The sequence below is a fragment of the Tenrec ecaudatus genome, chromosome 10 (assembly GCF_050624435.1).
Source record: "Tenrec ecaudatus isolate mTenEca1 chromosome 10, mTenEca1.hap1, whole genome shotgun sequence".
NCBI lineage: Eukaryota > Metazoa > Chordata > Mammalia > Afrosoricida > Tenrecidae > Tenrec > Tenrec ecaudatus.
In genome coordinates, this window is record NC_134539.1 from 79,298,248 (window position 1) to 79,317,681 (window position 19,434).

At 58.3% G+C, this 19,434-nt stretch overlaps 2 protein-coding genes across 2 annotated transcripts in view; one reads left to right on the forward strand and one right to left on the reverse strand.

Annotated features, from left to right (window-relative positions):
- ENG (endoglin) overlaps positions 1-8,132 on the forward strand; it is a 33,361-nt gene extending 25,229 nt beyond the window's left edge. The window contains 12 exon segments of the mRNA XM_075560748.1: positions 694-859; positions 1,464-1,632; positions 1,934-2,060; positions 2,283-2,457; positions 2,669-2,811; positions 4,648-4,785; positions 4,994-5,029; positions 5,501-5,617; positions 5,933-6,184; positions 6,336-6,390; positions 7,198-7,299; positions 7,395-8,132. Of these exon segments, the coding sequence (XP_075416863.1) occupies positions 694-859; positions 1,464-1,632; positions 1,934-2,060; positions 2,283-2,457; positions 2,669-2,811; positions 4,648-4,785; positions 4,994-5,029; positions 5,501-5,617; positions 5,933-6,184; positions 6,336-6,390; positions 7,198-7,299; positions 7,395-7,519 (1,605 nt within the window). The 3' untranslated portion in view covers positions 7,520-8,132.
- A 752-nt stretch (positions 8,133-8,884) lies between these two features.
- On the reverse strand, positions 8,885-17,362 carry FPGS (folylpolyglutamate synthase). Its single transcript, XM_075560749.1, has 15 exons — positions 17,186-17,362; positions 16,105-16,233; positions 15,942-15,995; positions 15,795-15,859; positions 14,541-14,655; positions 14,349-14,426; positions 14,191-14,252; positions 13,998-14,100; positions 13,610-13,687; positions 13,295-13,442; positions 13,134-13,223; positions 12,295-12,445; positions 11,284-11,359; positions 10,596-10,662; positions 8,885-9,778 (listed from the first exon to the last, which is right to left on the reverse strand). Exons 1-15 carry the CDS (start codon positions 17,321-17,323, stop codon positions 9,369-9,371), a joined length of 1,764 nt encoding a protein of 587 aa, XP_075416864.1. The 5' UTR covers positions 17,324-17,362; the 3' UTR covers positions 8,885-9,368.
- Between the last annotated feature and the right edge of the window lie 2,072 nt (positions 17,363-19,434).

The window sequence follows — 19,434 nt, forward strand, 5'->3', positions numbered from 1 at the left end:
TATGTACCTTGCATAGCTGCAAGAGTTCATATTGCACAACACAACACAATTCACTATATACATTTTTTGTCATGACCTGAGTTGACTCTGATGACTTGCACTGAATGGAATGAGTCAGGGATGCATCTTCCAGACAGTAGCTGCAGCCACCCAGCCTCAAGCCAGCTGAATGTCGGCATTTTTTTTTTTTGCTGTCATTTATCCTTGCCATCCATCCATCCATGTCGCCTTTCCTTCTCCCTTCTTTGCAATGTGCAAAGAGAGAAAGCACCCACCTGCAGGAAGGTGGCATGTCAGGAGCCCCATGCTGGGCCCAGAGCTTAGCACCACGTCAGGCAAACAATTTCCCGACCCCTCCCATGCGTCAAGCACTGTGTGGTGCTACGCAAAGCACATGTGTTCCTCACAGACCCTCAGGGTATAGGGGAGACAGGCATTAGCCATGGGATGTCATTTAATGTGGATCGTGTATGACTTAGCGAGGCTGGGAGGGGTGCTTGGACAGGCACCCAGGAAGGGTGTGGAAGGGGACCTGAGGCACCTGTGTCCTGGGGGAGAGAGGACTCATCGCCCTCAGCCCTGGTCTCCTCTTCTCACCACCTCGGCTGCTCCCCAAGCACCTCCTGATCATCCACCGGGGACAGGAGAGACTAGGCCTGGGAAGCGCATCCTAGCCTCCACATGTCTCCTCAGAACTCCAGCCTGGTCATCCTCCAAGAGTCCCAGGGCAGTAACACTACACAGCTGCCGTCCTACACCACGAAGAATCAGGTCCTGGACTGGGCAGCTACCAAGGGCTCCATCGCCTCCATCGCTGAGCTGGACGACCCCCATGCCATCCTCCTCCGTCTTAGCCACGGTCAGCTTCCCGCCCGCCCTAATGCCCACTCTCTGGGCTCGGAGGAACCTGAGCTGCTTTGGCCAGTTCCTAGCTGTGACGTGAAGACTCCAAGGGGGCCCCAGGTCACACCACCAGCCAGCCAGCCAGCGCCCTGTGTGAAGAATAGTTAGCCCTCCGTCACAGAGTAGATGGGACTGTGCGAAATTGCTCTTGGACGCCAGGCAACAACACCTTCACGTCATGTCTTGAGCACTTACTATGTGCCAGGCACTGGAGGACACGGCCCTCCTGGAGGGGGCACTGCAGTGGGGTTGATGACAATAAACAGCAGCACAAAGAAAGCGATTCGATCATTTCAGGAGGCAGATGAAAACGGGAAGACAAGGCCAGAGTGGCCCGTGTCCTTAGCCCTGGGTTGACAGATGAGGAAACGGAGGGAGCGGCCGGGGGACTTGCTCAGGGTCACACCAGGAGTAAAGTGGGAAGCCAAGGCCTTCCAAGTCTAGCCCCCACCCCCCACCCCTTTGGGCCCTGCCCTGTCCTTTTAGGCTGTAGGAGGGTGGGGCTCCTTGCTGGGCACCCAGCAGCTGGGAGAGGGGACTAAGGACGCTTGTCTCCGCAGCCCCGCAGTCTTCATCGCGCTTCTGCCTGCCCCAGGAGCACATGGACATGAGCAGCACGCTCGACTGGCAGCCGCGTGACCCGGCCTCCAACCGGGGCTGCCGCCTGGAAGGCGTGGCTGGCAACAAGGAGGCGCACATCTTGAGGGTCCTGCCGGGCACAGACAGCAGGTACCAGTGCCTAGCCACACCCTCCCAGCCGGCCTCCCCAACGACAGGCCCCGCCCCACAGCAAACCATGCCCCCACCCGCTTCTGCCTCGTCCTCAGTCTGGTGTGCACCCTGTCGCCCTCACTTGACTCTCGGCCTGGCCCTCCCTCTGGGTCCCTCTACTAATCACTGCCCCGCCCAAAGCCCCCGCAGCCCCCCATGCACACAAGACAACCGCTGTCCCATCCGAATGCCAGCCTGCGTCCTCAGTCTGGCCAGTCCCCTGCCTCGAGGCCTCACTGATGCCGTTGTCTGACCGCAGGCAGTGGACTGTGACGGTGAAGGTGGAGTTGACCTGCAAGTCGGGGGACTCTGATAACATCCTCATCCTTGGGGGCCCGCCGGAAGTGTCCTGGCTTATCGACTCCCGTCAAAGCATGCAAATCATGGTGAGTCTCTGCGGGAGAGCAGCCCCCACCTGCCCCACACCACAGGTCAAGGGAGAACGCCCCCCACCTCCACCTTCATTTTGCCTGTGAGCCCCTGGCCATCGCCCCAGACCCTTCCTACAGCGCCCTGGGAGAAGGTGGGCCCCCTACAGATGAGCCTCTAGGTGAGGGAAAGCCCCCCTCCGCCATCCGCTGACTCTGCCTCTTGCTCCCTGCCATTAGACCACTGGTAAATACTCCTTAAAGATCTTCCCGGAGCGAAACATAGCTGGCCTCCTGCCCCCTAATAGTTCTCACAACCTGCTGGACACGGCCCACAAGTTGAACGTCAGCGTGGTGGCGTCCTTTGTGGAGATCCCTCTGGCCACTGCCATCTCACTTCGGACCCCTGGCTGTGGTGAGCACCCCCCACCCCCCTTCCCCTCGGCTCAGCTGGTGAAGCACCGTCACCAGTGTGTGACCCTGAACAACGACGCCTGGCCTCTTTTTTATGCCTCATTTCCCGCTGACAAAATGGGGACGGACAATGCGGGGAGCTAAATATAGAAGGACTTAGTGCCCCCTGAGCTCCAGCGACTGCTCACCCCGCCCGCCTCTGCTTCCCACAGGTGCTGAGCCACTGACCTCCCCGGCACCGGTCCAGACCACCCTTCCCAGAAACAGCTGCAACCAGGGGCTGCTCATGGCCCTGATCCAGCCCACGTGCTCCAATGATGTCATGACTCTGGTACTCATCAAAGCGCTGGCCTCGGTAAGGGAGTTCCTCCCCCACCCCCTGCATCCCAAAGAGCCGCCAGCACTGGGGCTCCCTTTGGAGGGTCAGAGAAGAGTGACTCCTGGTCCCGGGCGAGGGAAACAGGCCCTTTACTCGTGGCTGGTGTCCGGTACAGACTCTTGGAGGACAATGTGACCATCGTTTCTGTAGTCTGGGTGTGCTTTGATCGATAGCCACTAGAGTTCATCATCAAGATTCACCTTGTAATGCTACTTTATGAGCCAGTAATTCTGCCACCCTGTTGCCTGTTGGATAGGATGATCATTTATAAGAGAAACACTGGAGGCCTAAATGCCTAGCGGAGGTAAGTTCCTAGATGGATAAATGATCATCTACTAATCGCTGGAGCCCGGCTGGTGTAGTGGTGACGTGTTGGGCTGCGATCCGCATGGGCAGCAGTTCAAAACCACCAGCAGCTCGGCGGGAGAGACATACTGTGTTTTCTACCCCCGCAAACAGTCTCAGAAACTCACAGGGGTCGCCATGAGTCGTCCTTGACTCGGTGGCCGTGAGCTCATCTTCACAAAGAGCCCTAATGACACAGGGTTAGGGGTTGGGCTGCTAGCCACAAAGTCGGCAGTTAGAAACCACCAGGTGTTCAGTGGGAAGAAGATGAGTCTTTTTGCTCCCAGGAGAGTTACAGTCTCGGAAGGCCACGGGGCAGTTCCAGTCTGTCCTACAGGTCGCCGTGAGTCAGAGCCACCTCGAGAGCAGTGAGGGCTTTTTAAAGGACAGGAGTGGACAGCAAGCTCCCTGCAGATAAAACAACAACAACAACAAAGAACAAGGGTTTAAGTCCATACATACCGACACAGGAAAATGTATGACGGCTTGTATTGGTGAGAAAACGAAGCTGCAGAACAGTATGATGACATTTGTCAAAAACACAACAGACTCTCCATCTACACATTTCTCCAAGTACATATACATGCAGCGAACACCAGGAAAGGGGTCTGAACAGACCCACCGCAGGTGTGGAGCACCTGCCTTCAACCACTCCCCTAGGAGGACGAGGCTGCCTGTGCCCATAAAGATCTATAGCCTCAGCAAGCCTAGACAGGGCTGCTGGGCGTCAGAATCCGCTCCATTAGGCAGTGGGCGTTACTGGGATTTCATTCAGGGCCCTTTTATTTGGGGGGGCTGATGTTTGCTCACATGGCCCTAGGCAGCCACTGGGGCCAGTAGCAGGCAGGGGTCGTGTGGTGGAGGAGTGACACCTGTGATCCCCAACAGCCCGCTGAACTCCAAGACTCTCTGATGCCAAGAGGGACCATGACATTCTAAAGACAGGGGTTACAAACCATGGCCCGCTGCCTGTTTTTGTAAATAAAGTTTTATTAGAATACTGCCAGAGCCATCCTTTGCTAAATAGTATCTACGTTCATGCTGTGATGGCAGAATCCAGTAGTTATCAACAGAGATCACAGGGGCCCACAAGAACCTTCTGGCTCAACGTCCACGAGTCTGTGGTTCTGAGAGTGGGTTATTCTGAGGTCTACATGCCCTGGAGTGGTGAGTAATACTTATATGTGGAATTTGAATAAAGGTTTTTACGAGTTGTGTGTGTGTGTGTGTGTGTGTTAGAAAAAACAAGCAAGGGACAAATTCAACTTATAATATCCAGGATAATGTTGCTTAGGACACGACCAAGTACATGCCAAGTCCAAGTTCATGCGTAGGATGGTGAGATCTAGCGAATGGCGAGAGGAGCCAAAGAAATGGCTGTGACAGGCGCCCGGGCTATGCCCGGTCCTTGGTGCTGGAGTGACACTCCGGATGGTCCTTCCCCACCCCCACCTTCTTCCTGTCCAGGCTGTGCAGTGCACCATCAGCAGCCTAACCTTCCTGGACCCCAGCTGCCAGGCTGAAGATAGCATCGACAAGTTGGTTCTGCGCAGCGCCTACTCCAAGTGTGGCATGAAAGTGACCGGAAATGTGATCAGCAATGAGGTAAGAGCTGGGGCGGGAAGGTTTCACAGAAGCTTGGTGGGTGCCACCCTGCCAGGCTGCAGGTTGTCCCGGAGAGCAGGCCGTGGAGCTCAGTAAGAACACAGACAAGCAGAGCTGTTGGTTGGCTCAGTTTCCCCATCTGAAAACTAAGGGCTTCCCTCTGGGGTCCCTGCTGGCTCTGACCACTTTGGGGGCTTTGTCCTTGCAGGTGATCATCAACTTCCCGTCAAGCTCATCACAGCGGGTAAGATGGGACAAGCAGCTTTGCTAAAGCCACCTGGTTCCCAGATGTGTTGGCTGGACCGGGGGCTCTTTCCGGTATGGGAGGGAGCCGACCTTGGGAAATTCATGCCCTGATCCTGACATACCTCAGTCTCCCCTTCTGTGCAATGGGAGCAGTACTGTGTAACATGACATACTTAGCCTCAACTCAGAAGGTTCTAGCACATTCTGGCTCTGTGTGGCCTTGGGGTCCTCACTTAAGCTCGCAGAGCTCAAATGTCCACCTAGAAGCAATGCCCTAAGAAAGGCCCCCAGCCCATGGGGCCACTGTGAATAGCCCCTGGAATGATGCCTGAATGAACAAGGGGATTCCGGGTAAATACTGGTTCTAAGAAAAGAGCAAAAGATGCCCTGGACCACGCGGCCTGCTACCAATTCCCCACCCCCACCTTCCAGACTTCCCAAGAGCCCTTCCTACCCCCCTCCCCCGCAGAAAGAGGTGCACTGCATCAAGATGGAAAGCCTCTCCTTCCAGCTGGGCCTCTACCTCAGCCGGCAATTCCTCCAGGCCTCCAACACCATCGAGCTTGGCCAGCAGGGCTTTGTGCAGGTACCGGCTCTGCCCCACCACCCCCTCTGCCCCACCAGCTCCTGGGATTCCTCATGTGCCTTTCTTCCCATCATGAGTACAGACTAGGTGACACTTCCCAGAGCAAAGTGGGCACCAGCGTGGGGACAGGGACAGATAGCCAAGGCAGAGCTTCAGATAGGGATGCCACTGTCTCCTCACTCATTCCCGAGGTGTCCCGTGCCTCTCCTGCCAGGCCTCAGGGCCAGGGACTCCCCTTTCTTGTCTGTTTCACGGGAGCAGGTGGGGTGAGAGGTTAAGAGTGATTGATCAGGCATCCTCTCCTGGCCCGTGCAGGTGAGCATGTCTCCGGCCATCCGAGAGCTTGTGTTTCAGCTAGAGAACTGTACCCTGAGCTTGGGGCACGAGGCAGAAACCATAGAACTCATCCAGAACCAGGTAGCCAAGGGCAGCTGTGTAAGCCTGCTCTCGCCGAGCCCTGCCGGCGACCTGCGCTTCAGCTTCCTCCTCCGTGACTACATGGTGCCCACACCCACGACGGGCACCCTTGCCTGCACCATTAGCTTGCATCCCAGGACCTGGTCCCAGGTGAGTGAGGCCGGGGGCTGGCTTGCCCAACTGAAGTGGTGGCGATGGGATTCAAACCCAGGACTCTGGGTGGGCTGTAGTACTCAGAGCCCCTGAGACTGGCACCTGCCTCCCAAAGACTGCCACATGCCACTCTCCTGTCCTCCCACAGGAAGTCCGGAGGGATGTCTCCGTGCACCTGAACATCATTGGCCCTGGCCTGACTGGTGAGTGTACTGCACTTCTCTTGGGCTTGCTCAAGTGGTGAAAGTCAGCGGGGCGGAGGGGGCGGGGAATAGGCCCTGAGGCACATGTGAGAGGGGCAGTTCAGGGAGGGCAAGGGGGGAGGTCCCTAGAGTCTCAGCTTGGATCCACAGCTGCTGCATCTCACAGCCCATGACTGTTTCTGCTCCCTGTCTGGTGCTCTCTTTGACCCCCCAGGATTAGCTGGGGGTAGAGGGTGGCAGGTGATGCCTCCTGGGTGGGGCAGAAGGCTACTTGGAGGGCTGCCCCTTTAGCTCAGTGCCCTGCAGCTCTGTTGGTTCAGCTCTGTCCCAGCTTAGGCCCCCACCAGGCATGAAGAGTCCCTGACACTAGGGGACTAAGGTAGGGGTCACCCACCTCTTAGCCACCCCAGCCAGGACAGGATAGAGCCCTGCCCCCAGGCCAGGAGCAGCAGAGCAGGGTTAATAACCACATTGCACAGATGGGAACTTGGAAACCTAAAGGGAGGCCGGTCTACTGTCCCCAGGAGGCAGGAGTGTGGAGTAACAGCGAGGGCTGGGGCAGGCCCCACGGCCCTGGCCCACATTACACCACCCCTTCTGCCTGAAGAGGCTTCTCTGACAGCCCTGGGTAGCAGAGGGCGGGCCTGTGATCAGAGCAACAGTAGCCGGGGGCGTGGGTGTGATTTCTAGATGGAGACTGGTGTGCAGAGAAGTCGGGGCGAGTGGCTGGACTGTACCCCAGGGTGGGAGTGGCCCGGGGCAGCGGGGAGGCTCGGTGCTGACCGCAGCTGGCCGCCCCGTCTGCAGACAAAGGCCTCGTCCTGCCCGCCGTGCTGGGCATCACCTTCGGTGCCTTCCTCATCGGAGCTCTGCTCACCGCGGCTCTCTGGTACATCTACTCCCACACACGTGAGTATCCCAGGTCCCCGCAGTGAGGCCTCTTGGGGAGAGGGGAGTCCTGGCTGGGGTCCTGACCTCCGCCCTGCCCCCCACCCCACCCCCAGGTCACCCTAGCAAGCGGGAGCCCGTGGTGGCGGTGGCTGCCCCGGCCTCCTCCGAGAGCAGCAGCACCAACCACAGCATTGGGAGCACCCAGAGCACGCCCTGCTCCACCAGCAGCATGGCGTAGCACCCGGCCGCAGCCCTCGCCCAGCAGGAGAGACTGAGCAGCTACCCGCTGGGAGCCACTGGCCAGACTCAGCCCTGGACCCCAGCCCCTCCACTCGACATAGGATGGACCACTTCTCCCACCCCCCTGTGAGACCAGCTGCCAACGGGGCACCGGCTTCGAACACCTTGGGGTCTCCCTACCCCACCCAGCCTCACCAAATCTTCAAACCCAGTGAGTCTGGGGTGCTGCTACCAGGGCCACCGAGAGACCACTGCCCTGTGCGCCCACGTTGTTGTGAGAGCCTCAGTCCCCGTCATTTTAACACGGATCCGGCACTCGCTGACGGGGACTGGGCGGGAGAGGACATGAACCAGAATTCAACCCAGCGCCACCTCGGTGGGGACAGAAGAGGGCCTGGCCGGGGTCACCTGGAACTGGTCCAGCAGTCTCTACACCTGGCATAGCAGGCCCTATGGGGCTCCCAGCCTGGGAGGCTAGAGGGTGCCACAGTCCCTGCCACCCAGAGACTTCCTCCCAGCCATCAAGTGGACAGCAGATGGGGAGTGGCCACGCTGCCTGCCCGGGACCCACCCTGTATCCCCACCACCAATAAATGCAACCATGAAACCCACCCTGGGCTGGGCTAGATCAAGTGGGGGGCATCAGAGAGAGGGCGTGTTGTGTTTGAGGGCACAAGAGGGATTGGGCACAGTGGGACAGCTCCTGCCCAAGCCCCAGTGGGCCAGCCCCCACATCTGGACTGAACCCTCTGCTGCTCAGTGACTTGGCAGCCAATCTCTGGGACCAGGACTTGTGAGGTAGCATTGGGTGGGTTCCGACCCATAACAGCCCCATGCCCAGCAGAAGGAAACATTGCCCGGTCCCATGCCAGCCACACCATGGCTCCTGTGCCTGAGCCCGTGGGGACAGCCACGGTGTCAGTCTGTCTCACCGACGACCTTCCTCCTTTTTGCTGCCCCTTTACCAGGCACGATGCCCTTCCCAGGGACTGGTCTCTCCTGACCACAGGGCTGAGAGACTGAAAATCAGGAGGTCCTGTAGACATTCAGGCTCTGGGGCCTTGAGCCCAGGTCCCCTCTGCGGCTCTCCACTCCAATCCGGGAGCTGTGTGATGGGAGGCCAGTCCCATGGTTACTTTAAGCGGCCACAGGCCACCGCTCTGCAAACGAGGGCTCCTCGGTCACCAGGTCTCGGGGGAGGGGTCCTCAAAGCAGGGCCCTGCGTGTAGGAAGCGGCTAGCAGACATCTGTCCAGTCTTGTCATCTCCCAGAGGCCAATTGAGGGAGGGGCCAGCTCCTACACTTGCCCCACCTGCAGCCCTCTTCTATTGTTTACGTCAAGAAAGTCACAAGGTCTACCAGCTTAAAAAAAAAAAACAACTTTTAATTTAACTACTGTGACCATCTTCTGGCCCCAGGCAGGGGTCCCCTGCGTCCCCAGAAGGCACTAGGAGGCTAACACCGGCACCAGTGGACCCCAGACCCAGCCAGGCAGCCCACACAATACACTGGGCCTGAGCCAGGAGACAGCGACAGGGTGGCGGGGACAGGCTGGGCCCTGGGACTGTGAGAACCGTCTGTGAGAACTGTGGGTTACTCAGTGCACAGGGGTGACATTCCAGGGAGAGGCCAAGGCACAACGGGGGCACTGTGGCCAAGGGCACCGCAGGCTTGGAGACAGAGGGCCGGCCTCTGCCAGCCACCCGCGTTCCAATCCCTCTGTCCAGCCAGGACAATCCCTCGGAGACAGCCAGGAAGGCAGAGAACAAAAGGCACCTCGCATAGGAGTTCGCGGCCAGAACATGGGGCAGGTGGGGCAAGGCCCACCTCCAGCCCCACTGCCTCAGCTACTGGGACAGGGAGGGCTCCAGCAGCTTCAGGACGCCACCCACCAAGTGCAGGCTACCCGTGACCAGCACGTGGATGGCCGCAGCCTCCCGGAGTACGCTGGCCCCACTGCCCACCACCGGGTGGGTGAGGAGGCCCCTGGGGGGACCGGGTAGCTGAAAGACGGGATCCCGGCCTTGGCTGATCCACTGTAAGGCGTGCGAGATGCAGCTGAAGACCAGGGAGCTGGTGCTATGGGTGTGAAGTGGGCAGCGTGGCCGCAGCAGGGACGGGGGGCCATCGGGATCCGGGCTGGGAGGCCTCCAGTGGCCTGGACTGGCCTGCTCCCCGGCCAGGGTGCTCCAGTGCTGCTGGTGTTCCAGGCAGCGGAGCAGCACCTGGTCCAGCGTCACCGTGAAGTTCTGTTGGTCTGCAGGGACAGGCAGAGATGGACAGCTAGGAGCAACCCTGGGGGTGTCCAGAGTTCAAATCCACTAGCTGCTCAGGAGAAAGATGAGTTTTTCCGCTCCTGTAAAGAGCGACTCTCAACCCACAGGGGACGTTCTCTCTGGTCCTGTAGGGCAGCTCCGAGTTGGCACTGACTCAAGGACACTGAGTTTGGGAGTGGGCTCTGCCCACGCTGGGGGAAGTATCTCCGGGGAAGATGGTTAAATCCGCACACTCCTGGGCTCTCTTTCAAACTTCTCTGACCTTGACCCACAGGTAAAAAAGGGCAATTTCATATTTTGCTCATAACCCTCTGAGGGCCCCAGGAAATGATGGATGTGAACAAAAGGCACTGGTGGGCGAGTGGAAAGCAAGCATCTTCACATCCCACTTGAGTGTGCCTGTATCACGGCGTGGGCGTGCATGTCTAGCGAGAACAACTCCCGGCCCCAGGACCCGCCCAACTCACACACTGTTCCCTGATGAGGGCGGGTTGGTGAATACTTGCCCGTTTCTTCCCACTCCATCTTTCCCCGAACTTTTTGATTCACAGCAAAAAATGTTGGCGAGACCCTCTGCATTGATTTTAAGAACCCCACATGGGTCATACAAACCCTGCATTTTAAAAAACGATTTTGCACATCACCCTTGGTTTAGTATCACAGCCACATGGCACGAGTCAAAAAATACCAAAGGGCATACTTTATCCAACCCACTGAAGCGCCCCATCCCACCCCTGCCCCCAAAGCTCCCACTGTCATCCAAACAGCCGTCTACCTGTGGGCCCTCAGCCACCTCACCTGCGTTGCCTGTGGGCGACACCTCTGTCAGGTTGGGGCAGAAGACTGCATAGTCAAACTGGCAAGGCTGGAAGGTCAAGGGGGCCAAGAGGGTGTCAGAGGCCAAAGAGTGCCCCCATCCCAGCCTTTCCCATGGCCCACATATGGAGATGTCCCAGCCCTGAGCCCAGGCTACATCTGTCCAGCTACCATCTTCAGTTCCCGACCACGACCATCTGGCTCCACCCCCATCGACCTGCCCAGCTTGAAGTCTAGGCGGTGAAGACAGGGCCCACTACACAGAAGGGGGAACTGAGGCTTGGGAGGGGGCCCACTTGCTTAAGGTCACCCAGCTGGTGAGCAGACCCCAAAGTAGGCCGGAGAAAAGGCTCTGCCTGTCCAGTGGGCGATGGAGAGGGCCTGGGCCTCATGGTCCAGGGGCCTCAGTTTTCCCAAGCAGGGGAGGCCTTTCACACTGTGCATAGCCCAGGGCACCCTCGAAGCTAACTGGAGAAGCAGCACCCTTAGCAACCCCACTGTACAGAGCTGCAAAGGGAGTGGTCCCTCCCTTTTGCTCAGGGTCACAGGCAGTGACGACACTTTGTCTGGTGCTTCTACATTTACTCCTCAGTACAACCACAGGAGGGGGCCCCCAATTTACAGTGGAGGAAACCAAGGCTCAGGACGAAGCTAATGGCCAGACCCTCACCTGCAACAGCTTGAGAAGGGCCACCCGGTCCCGGTCCCCAGTGGCATTGAAGAGCAGGACTCGCACCTCAGGCCCGCTGTGGGCGAAAGGGAAGGGTCAGAAGGCACCTCTACTCAATTCCTATGACCCTTCCAGCCATGCTCCCTGATGTGACGAATGGGGGTTTCACACACCTGTACAATGCTCCTTTTGGGGGGAAGAGGATGCGATTGAGACCTGACCTTACTGAGTAGGGTCTGTGACTCAGACTGCACTCTGTTTGATGGTCTTGCTGGCTACTCTACCTGTAACGGATGCAAGGAGTGCTAGCTATGCTGCAGCTGAGAGGAGAAACACCTGGTTTCAGGAGTGTCCTGTGACAAGTCTGGCTGATTAAGATCAGTAGGAGGCCTACTGGACACATCCTGCCCAGAGCCCCAGGTCCTATGTGCAGTCAGAAGGGGTGGAGCACAGTCCCGGGGTGGAGGAGAGATTCTATTCAGGTGAAAAGGTCCCGCAGAACGACCTTTCCCTGCATAGGTCTGGGAAGCAGATGGGGGAGATGCGGACAGGACACGAGCAGGGTGCCCTACAAGCCCACTCTGCGTGTAGAATGAGCGCTCGGAGACCCTGGGGTGCAAGCGCAGTGCCAGGAAGGACCAGGAGTGGAGTGCGGCCTCCGGCCCCAGCACCAGGCTCTCTCCTGCTGGACCTGTGGACTTTGGACTGAGCAGCACCCACCACCGTGCGAGACGTTTCCTCAGTGCGTCACAGAACCGTGCAGGAAAACATTCAAGGGAGGAGGAGGAGGGCAGGGGGGACGGAGCGCACCAGCATCTTGGAAGAGTTGGGCTTTGGGGTCTTTCAGTCTCAGTACTGAATCTCACCAAAGAAATGATGATCACAGACACACCCCACTCAGTTCTTCTCAGAGCCTGCCCCCGCTGCCCCCCCAACTCCACCTTTCCACTACCTCTCCTCCCAGACCCCACCCACCAACAGGGCCCAGTCCCACCCCTGCCCGGCACTAACCTGCTCAGCCTCTCCTGACCCCGCAGGGCCTGGCGGAACCAGCGCACACAGGCTTTCACGCTGCTGGTGGTATGGGCTCCATCCAGGTACCAGGTGAGGGCCCCACGCCGCAGAACCTGAGTCCGACCCGGCCACTCTGTGTCTCGAAGCCCTGGACAGGGGAGAGACACAACCCTCTTCTAGCCACCACTAGAATGCCCTCCCGTGACCTCTCCCACCTTGCTTTCCGCTTAGCTCGAAATCCAGAGCAGGCTCCCCCTAATCCTCAGCACCCACTGCTCAGAGGCTGCCTCCTACTGGGCATCACTCAGTAAGCTCCTCAGCTGCTTTATCTGTGGAATCTTCCAGACCACCCCAAGGAGACTGCCTGCACCCCTGACTCCCATTTTACAGGTGGAGGACCCGTCACTCTGAGAGTTGGGGTGGGAGTGGGGGGATGGGCTGGGCTGGCATCTGAGATCTGCCTGGTTCCCGAGCCTTATCAATAAACCCGGACACAGGGCCTGGTGCACTGCAGGTCCACTGACATCACGTGCTGACGCTGGAAGATGTCAAAGCCCATGACGGGACCTCCAGAGCCTCTCGCGTGGCCCATGAGGATGGTGTAGAGTGACAGCAGGAACAATGGACCCTGGCTGGGCACTCTGCCCCAGAGCCACCAGGTTCTGCTGGGCGCTGCACCTTCCTGACACCTCCCCAGCCCTGGCCGATACCCAGCAGGATCCCACTTGGCAGATAAGGAAACTGAGGCTCAAGGACAATTCAAAGGGACCCTCCTCTCAAGGAAGAAACCCCAAAGGGGCCCGAGAACTCAAGGCAGGGCGGGAAGAGGGCCTTACCGTGCCGCATGTGGGAGGTGGGCCGGAACACGGGGGCCATGGGCAGCTGCTGCAGGAGGCCTGAGCTGGACGCCTTCAGCTCCCCGATGCCTGTGAGAGCACAGGAGTGAGACGGGTGGGCGCAGGATGCTCACGGGCGGGCTCCCTGCCCGCCCACTCACCTGGGGAGTCCTGCTGCTGCAGCCAGCAGCGGGCCAGCTGCAAGGCCAAGGCAGCATTGGAGCGCTGATGCTCCCCCTCCAGGCCCAGCACCAGTGGTGGCTCCCCTTCCTCCAGGGCTTCCAGTGGCGGGCACACGTAGAGAGGGCACTGCATGGGTGACAGAGAGTGGCACCCCTGCCGCCTGGACCACGAGCTCCCATCCTCCCCCACCAACCGAAGCCCACCCAGGCCTGTTCCCTGTGCCACAGTGTGGCACAGTCCCATACTGCATAGAGGAGCCAGCTGAGGCTGGAACTGTCTCCCGTGAGACTCACCGAGACCTCCTGGGCTCGGTCCCTCAGCACTTCCAGGGGGCCTTCGGGCTGCAGCACAGTGAAGGCTGGAACGCCATGCTGGGGGGATGGGGGAACAAGCTGCAGTGACCCAGGGACCTTCAACTCCAGCCCCATATCCTGGGTGTGGCCCGTCCAGGCTGCTGCCCTCCACCCCGAGGACCATGGGAAGCCCCCGTGCCTCGTGCTATGATGTGGATCCAAGAGCCAGAGAGGAAGGAGGCTCAGCTTGCCCCAGTCACCCTGACGATGCCAGGACCTGGTCCCGAGTCAGGGCCCCATGATGCCTTGTTAAAGTCCTGCTTCCCTGAGCCCCAGGGCCAGGCCCAGGCTTCCGTGTTCCTCCCCTCAACCCAGCCTGACCAGTTACCTTGAAGATTCCCCCTTTCTGCCACGCAATCTTCTCCACTGTGTCCCCCAGAAGGCTGGTGTGGTCGATGCCGAGGGAGGAGACCCCACACACTACAGGCTTCCTGGGGAAGATGAAAGGGCCGTGACCCCCTGCGAGGGGTGAGGCCCGGGCTCTGAGTAGCCGACCCCTCACCCCAGATGGTTCCCCTTACCTGATGATGTTGGTGCAGTCGTAAGCACCCCCGATGCCCACTTCCACCACCGCCAGGTCTACCTGCCAAGGACCAGAGGTTCTGCATGACAAGGGGCGTGGGTGCCCAGGAGGCCCCCGCTCCCAGTTTGCTGAGGGTGCTGGGAAGCAGACACTCACCTTCTCCTGGAGGAAGACGTGGAAGGCCATGAGCGTGAGGAAGCGGAAGTAGGCGGGCATGGAGACACAGCTGCCGTCCTACAGCACAGGGACACATCAGGGCTGCGGTCCCTCAGGGACGTGGGATCCTCGGACGGCCACCACCCACACCAGCGCCCCTCCCTGCCACCCCAGCCCCGCACCAGGAGCTACCTTGGTCTCCTCCAGCCGGTGGTACAGATGCCAGAAGTGCTTGGTGAAGAGCTCAGGACTGATGGGCTGCCCGTTGATGCGGATCCGCTCTCGCACCTGCACCAGGTGGGGAGAGCTGCCGGGAGAAGGGGTCATCAGGACTCCCCTCCAACCCCACCAGCCTCCCCGGGCCTTGCCCCAAGTCGCAGTCAGACTTGTGTTTCAGAAAAACAAGGCTGTGCCACTCCTCTGCTGGAAACCCTGTTGGCCTCAAGGGAACCCAGCTCCTTCCCATGCTAGGCCTCACCCCTCTGCTGCCCACCGGTGGCCTCGACGCTCAGACATCACAAGTAAACCAACTGCCAGCAATCTGACTCCAAGTCATGTGACCCATGTATGCCAGGGCAGAACCCTGCTACATAGTTTCAGAAGTAGATGACCAGGCCTTTCTGCCCTGCCGGTGGGGGTGCACTCAAGCTTCCAGCCCATAGCAGCCGAGCACAAGAAGTGTTTATACCACCCAGGGGCTCTAAATCCACTGTCACTGAGGCAATTCCGACTCCTGGCCATCTTTAAGGCCAGGGTAGAACTGCCCCTGTGGGTTTCTGAGACTGTAACTTTATGGGAGTAGAAAGCCTCGTCTTTCTCTCACAGAGCGGCCAGTGGATTCGTCACCATTACACCGCCAGGACTCCCACAACATCAGAAACTATCAAGCCAGGTCTGGGGCTTTTTATCTCAAAGACATAAAGGCATGTTCATTTCTATGTGACTTAAAAATCGTATATGGAATTAAAAGTAATAAAAAGACCTCTGACTGTTCCCAGCTACACCAAGGGGGCTTCCAAAAGCACATGGGGAAAAGTGAGAGTAAATGATCACGGCACTGTGATCGCTGATGGCGCACTGAGGGGACTGCATCGGATGAGCTGAAATAAGATGCGTACGAGGAGTTCTGCTCTGTAAACTTCCAACCAAGTCCCGACACTAAGGGTTTTTTAAAAAGAGTTCTGGAATTGAATTTTTCCTCCTCAACCTTTTTTGGAGTCCCCTTGTGCTTCGTGGATATATCCAGTTATCTTCCAGCTTTTCTTCAAATTCATAAAGGACGGTCAGAAACGTGGGCCAATAAAGTAAGTGCTAGTTGGATGTTAGCTGGGGGAGTCAGCACCAGCAGGTAAAGGCGTGCTGTGGAGCTCCTGGGGGCAATCCCAGCCCTGCTCCCCAGAGAGCCAGGGCACACCACCCCACCCCACACACAGACACATCCAATACCTAAAGAATCCCGTCTTTAGGCCGTAGCTTCGAAGGATCCGCTCAGTGAAGGCGCATGTGGAACCCTGCAGAGAGAGCATTGTCTGGGCAGGCCTGCCCCCATTGTGCCCCCAAGTCCGTACCCTTTGCCCAGGGCCTGCCCCCTACCTTCCCCTTGGTCCCAGTGACGTGGATGATGTTCAGCTTGTCCAAGTCCTCCACCTGAGACAGAAAGACAAAGTCCTCATCTGAATCACAGGAAGGGCAGGCAGGCAGGCAGATGGGGTGTGAGGACAGAGTCACAGGCCCTGGCTAACCAAGCCCTGCTTACCTGCAGCCCACTCCGTGCCAGGTACAGCACCATTGCTTCCAGCTGCACCTGCGGGTCGCCCCGCTGTCGCTTCACCTGCTCCAGGTACCCAGCATTGGTCTGCAGGGTGTTGAGTGTTCGCACAGCATCCTGGCAAGCACAGTTCCCAGGTGGCAGGTTAGGGCTTGGTGGATACAAGGTACCTGGCACCCAGCCTGTCACCCCTAACTGCAGGTCAGGCAACGGGAAGACAAGCGGTGGCATCTTTCCATCTCTAGCAGAAATGAAAGCCTGCGGCAGCTCAGCCCCACCCAGGGAGTTCCAGGCAAAGCAAGTGGCATGACAAATTAGAGGCTTGCCTGGCTTTCCGTTCAGGGTCACCACCCTGACCCTCATCTCTCCTGTAAGGCCCATCTCTGGATGAGGGGGCCAGAGTACAGGAAGTAAGGGTGTGGTTGGGGGTGGGCGGGAGACTAAGGTGCTGGAGTTCATATAGGACTATTATGGGGTTCTGAGCCTACCTGAGGCCATAAGTGGGGGATGAGGGGAGGCTCAGGAGGGTGTACCCAGGGTCACCCTGCATCCGAAGGTTCTACACTGGGGGGTCAGGGAGGGGTGCTGTCTATTTCCCTCAGGCCTCAGCTCCAGCGTCTGACCCAGGAGACCTCAAAGTCTGGCTAGTGGCTGGTCCCACTCCTATCTACCAAGTGCCACCTCCCTCCTTCCCCCATCCACCCCACCACTAGCAGCTAGCCCCAGGCACAGCACCCTACAGAAATGTTCTATTTCCAAAAGTTTCGGGGCTCCCCACTGCCCCAGATTCCTGCCCGCCCCCAGTTCCGAGTAGTTGGCACCGGGTCACCCGGTCCAGTCACGGGAGCTCCTTCGCACCGCCTACTGTTGCGCACCTCGGGCTCGGAATGCCCAGATCGGGCGGCCCGAGCCTACTTCCCAAACCCTTATCTCCGCCCCAGGCCCCAGGGGACCCCCGGCCCTCACGCCCGGGTCCCAGGCCCCTCGTGCCCCACCCGCTGGGCAGGTGGAGCCCGGATGCAGGGGACGCAGGCCCGGCCCACGTGTCCCCGCGCAGCGCGCCACAGACCTGGTACTCCATGCCCGGCTCTTGCGGCGCGGATCGCGCCCGTAAGCCCTGCCGCGCTCCGACCCCGGTGGTTGCCCCGCGCGCAGAAACCGCTGCCCGGAGGAGGGTCGGCTGCAGGTAGCCCCGCGCCCTCGACATAGTCTCCGCGAAAGCCGCCGGCCCGCCCGCCCGCGAGGCTGGGGCCGCAGACGCCCCGCCCCTCTCGCCCCGCCCCCAGCCGTAGCACGCCCCCGCTCCTGGCCAATCAGAGCCGCCAAGCACTCCCCCGGCACCAATCAGAATTCCTTCCGTAGGCGCCATGCTGTTGCGGGGCAGTCCGCAGAACTGGCGGAATGGCTGCGCCCATGTTTATGAGGGGCACGCTCTCGGGGGACGTGAGTTACATCACCCGCCTAAGGTCCAGCTGTACCCAAAACAAACAAACAAAAATGGTCAGCGTCGGCAGCCCTCGATCTGGGCTTCCAGCCGGTTCGAGCCCCGAGGGAGAGAAGCTGGCAGGCTTGACAAATAACTGACCCCGGGCTACCCTGGCTACACGCAGAGACCTCAGACTGGTCCTCGTGTTGATGTGTGAAGAAAGGGCTGGCTGAAAACAAGGACGGCGCATACCGGGGCTGGGACACCTGTGAGTTTGTGAGGGATTGATGGATGGGGTGCGGCCTCTGCCATCTGAACCTGACACCCCAACTGCAGGAGCTGGACCTGCGTTCGAGCTTAAACTCTGCGCGTCTCGGATTGCAAAAGGCTGTGGATAGCTCTGACCTTCCAGAATCCATGGGCAGGGTCCCCAGATAGGTCAAGCTTCCATGGAAGTCTTTCTGAACATTAACCAAGGATGTAGATAATCTAGCCCTCAGGCAGAGCGCCCTGGAGAGTGGATTACCTCCACCCTTCTCCATCCAGCACAGGGAGGGGCAGTCTCTGCTAGGGGCTTGCCAGGGTGTGTCTTTGAGAGAGGGGAGTGCATGGTCATGAGGCAAGGTCTGTCAGTTGTGCCTTGGTGGGCAAGACCAGTCTTGTAAGCCTTTCTGTCTGAAATAAGCTAAGTGTCCCCGTCAAGGTCCTGTTGCTGCTCCTGAAGTTCCTCTATAATTGTGATGTATTGATCTGCCACAGATCATGAATTTGTGACAGTTCCCTTTGTGTCCCGGGCCTTACGTAAGCAGTTGTGGATGTGAATCCATGGACACCATTTAGACCTCCTGCAAATGGTCTCCCTCATCCTGATAACAGCTAATCCACACCACAGTATAGGGTTTAGTTCAACTCACTTTTTTTTAATCGTTTTATTAGGGGCCATACAACTCTTACTACAATCCATACATACATCAATTGTGTAAAGCACATCTATACATTCATTGCCCTCATCATTCTCAAAACATTTGCTCTCCACCTAAGCCCCTAGCATAAGCTCCTCATTTTTCCCCTCCCTCCTCTCCCTCATGAACCCTTGATAATTTATAAATTATTATTTTGTCTGACGTCTTCCTTCACCCACTTTTCTGTTGTCCATCCCCCAGTGAGGAAATCACAGGTAGATCCTTGTAATCAGTTCCCCTTTTCCACCCTACCCTCCTTCTACCCTCCCAGTATCGCCACTCACACCACTAGTCCTGAAGGGATCATCCGCCCTGGAGTTTCCAGTTCCTATCTGTACCAGTGTACATCCTCTGGTCTAGCCAGATTTGTAAGATAGAATTGGGATCATGATAGTGGGGGAGGAGGAAGCATTTAGGAACTAGAGGAAAGTTGTATGTTTCATCATTGCTATATCGCACCCTGACTGGCTCATCTCCCCGAGACCCTTCTGTGAGGGGATGTCCAGTTGCCTACAGATGGGCTTTAGGTCTCCACTCCACACTCCCCTTTTCATTCACTATGATAAGATTTTTTGTTCTGATGATGCCTTATACCCGATCCCTTCATCACCTCGAGATCGCTCAAGTTCAACTCACTTTTGTGGAACAGTTAATATACTGAAAGTCCTTCAACTCACGGAGGGGGCTTCTGTCCAAGGTCAAGGAAGCAGACAGAAGTCTTCCCTTAAGCACAACAGGCTGAGTCTGCCCAAAGGCAGCTGATAATAGGGTGGGTCGGCAGCAGTCAGCAGCACTGAGCTTAGTGGAGCAGGCCCAGATGGGATATGGGCCTCAAGGAATGCAGGACTACACAATCCACCAGCCTCAAGTTCAAGTGATATAAGCATGTCTCCAAGGAGTCTCCAGCTCAAGCAATACCATCCATGGTTT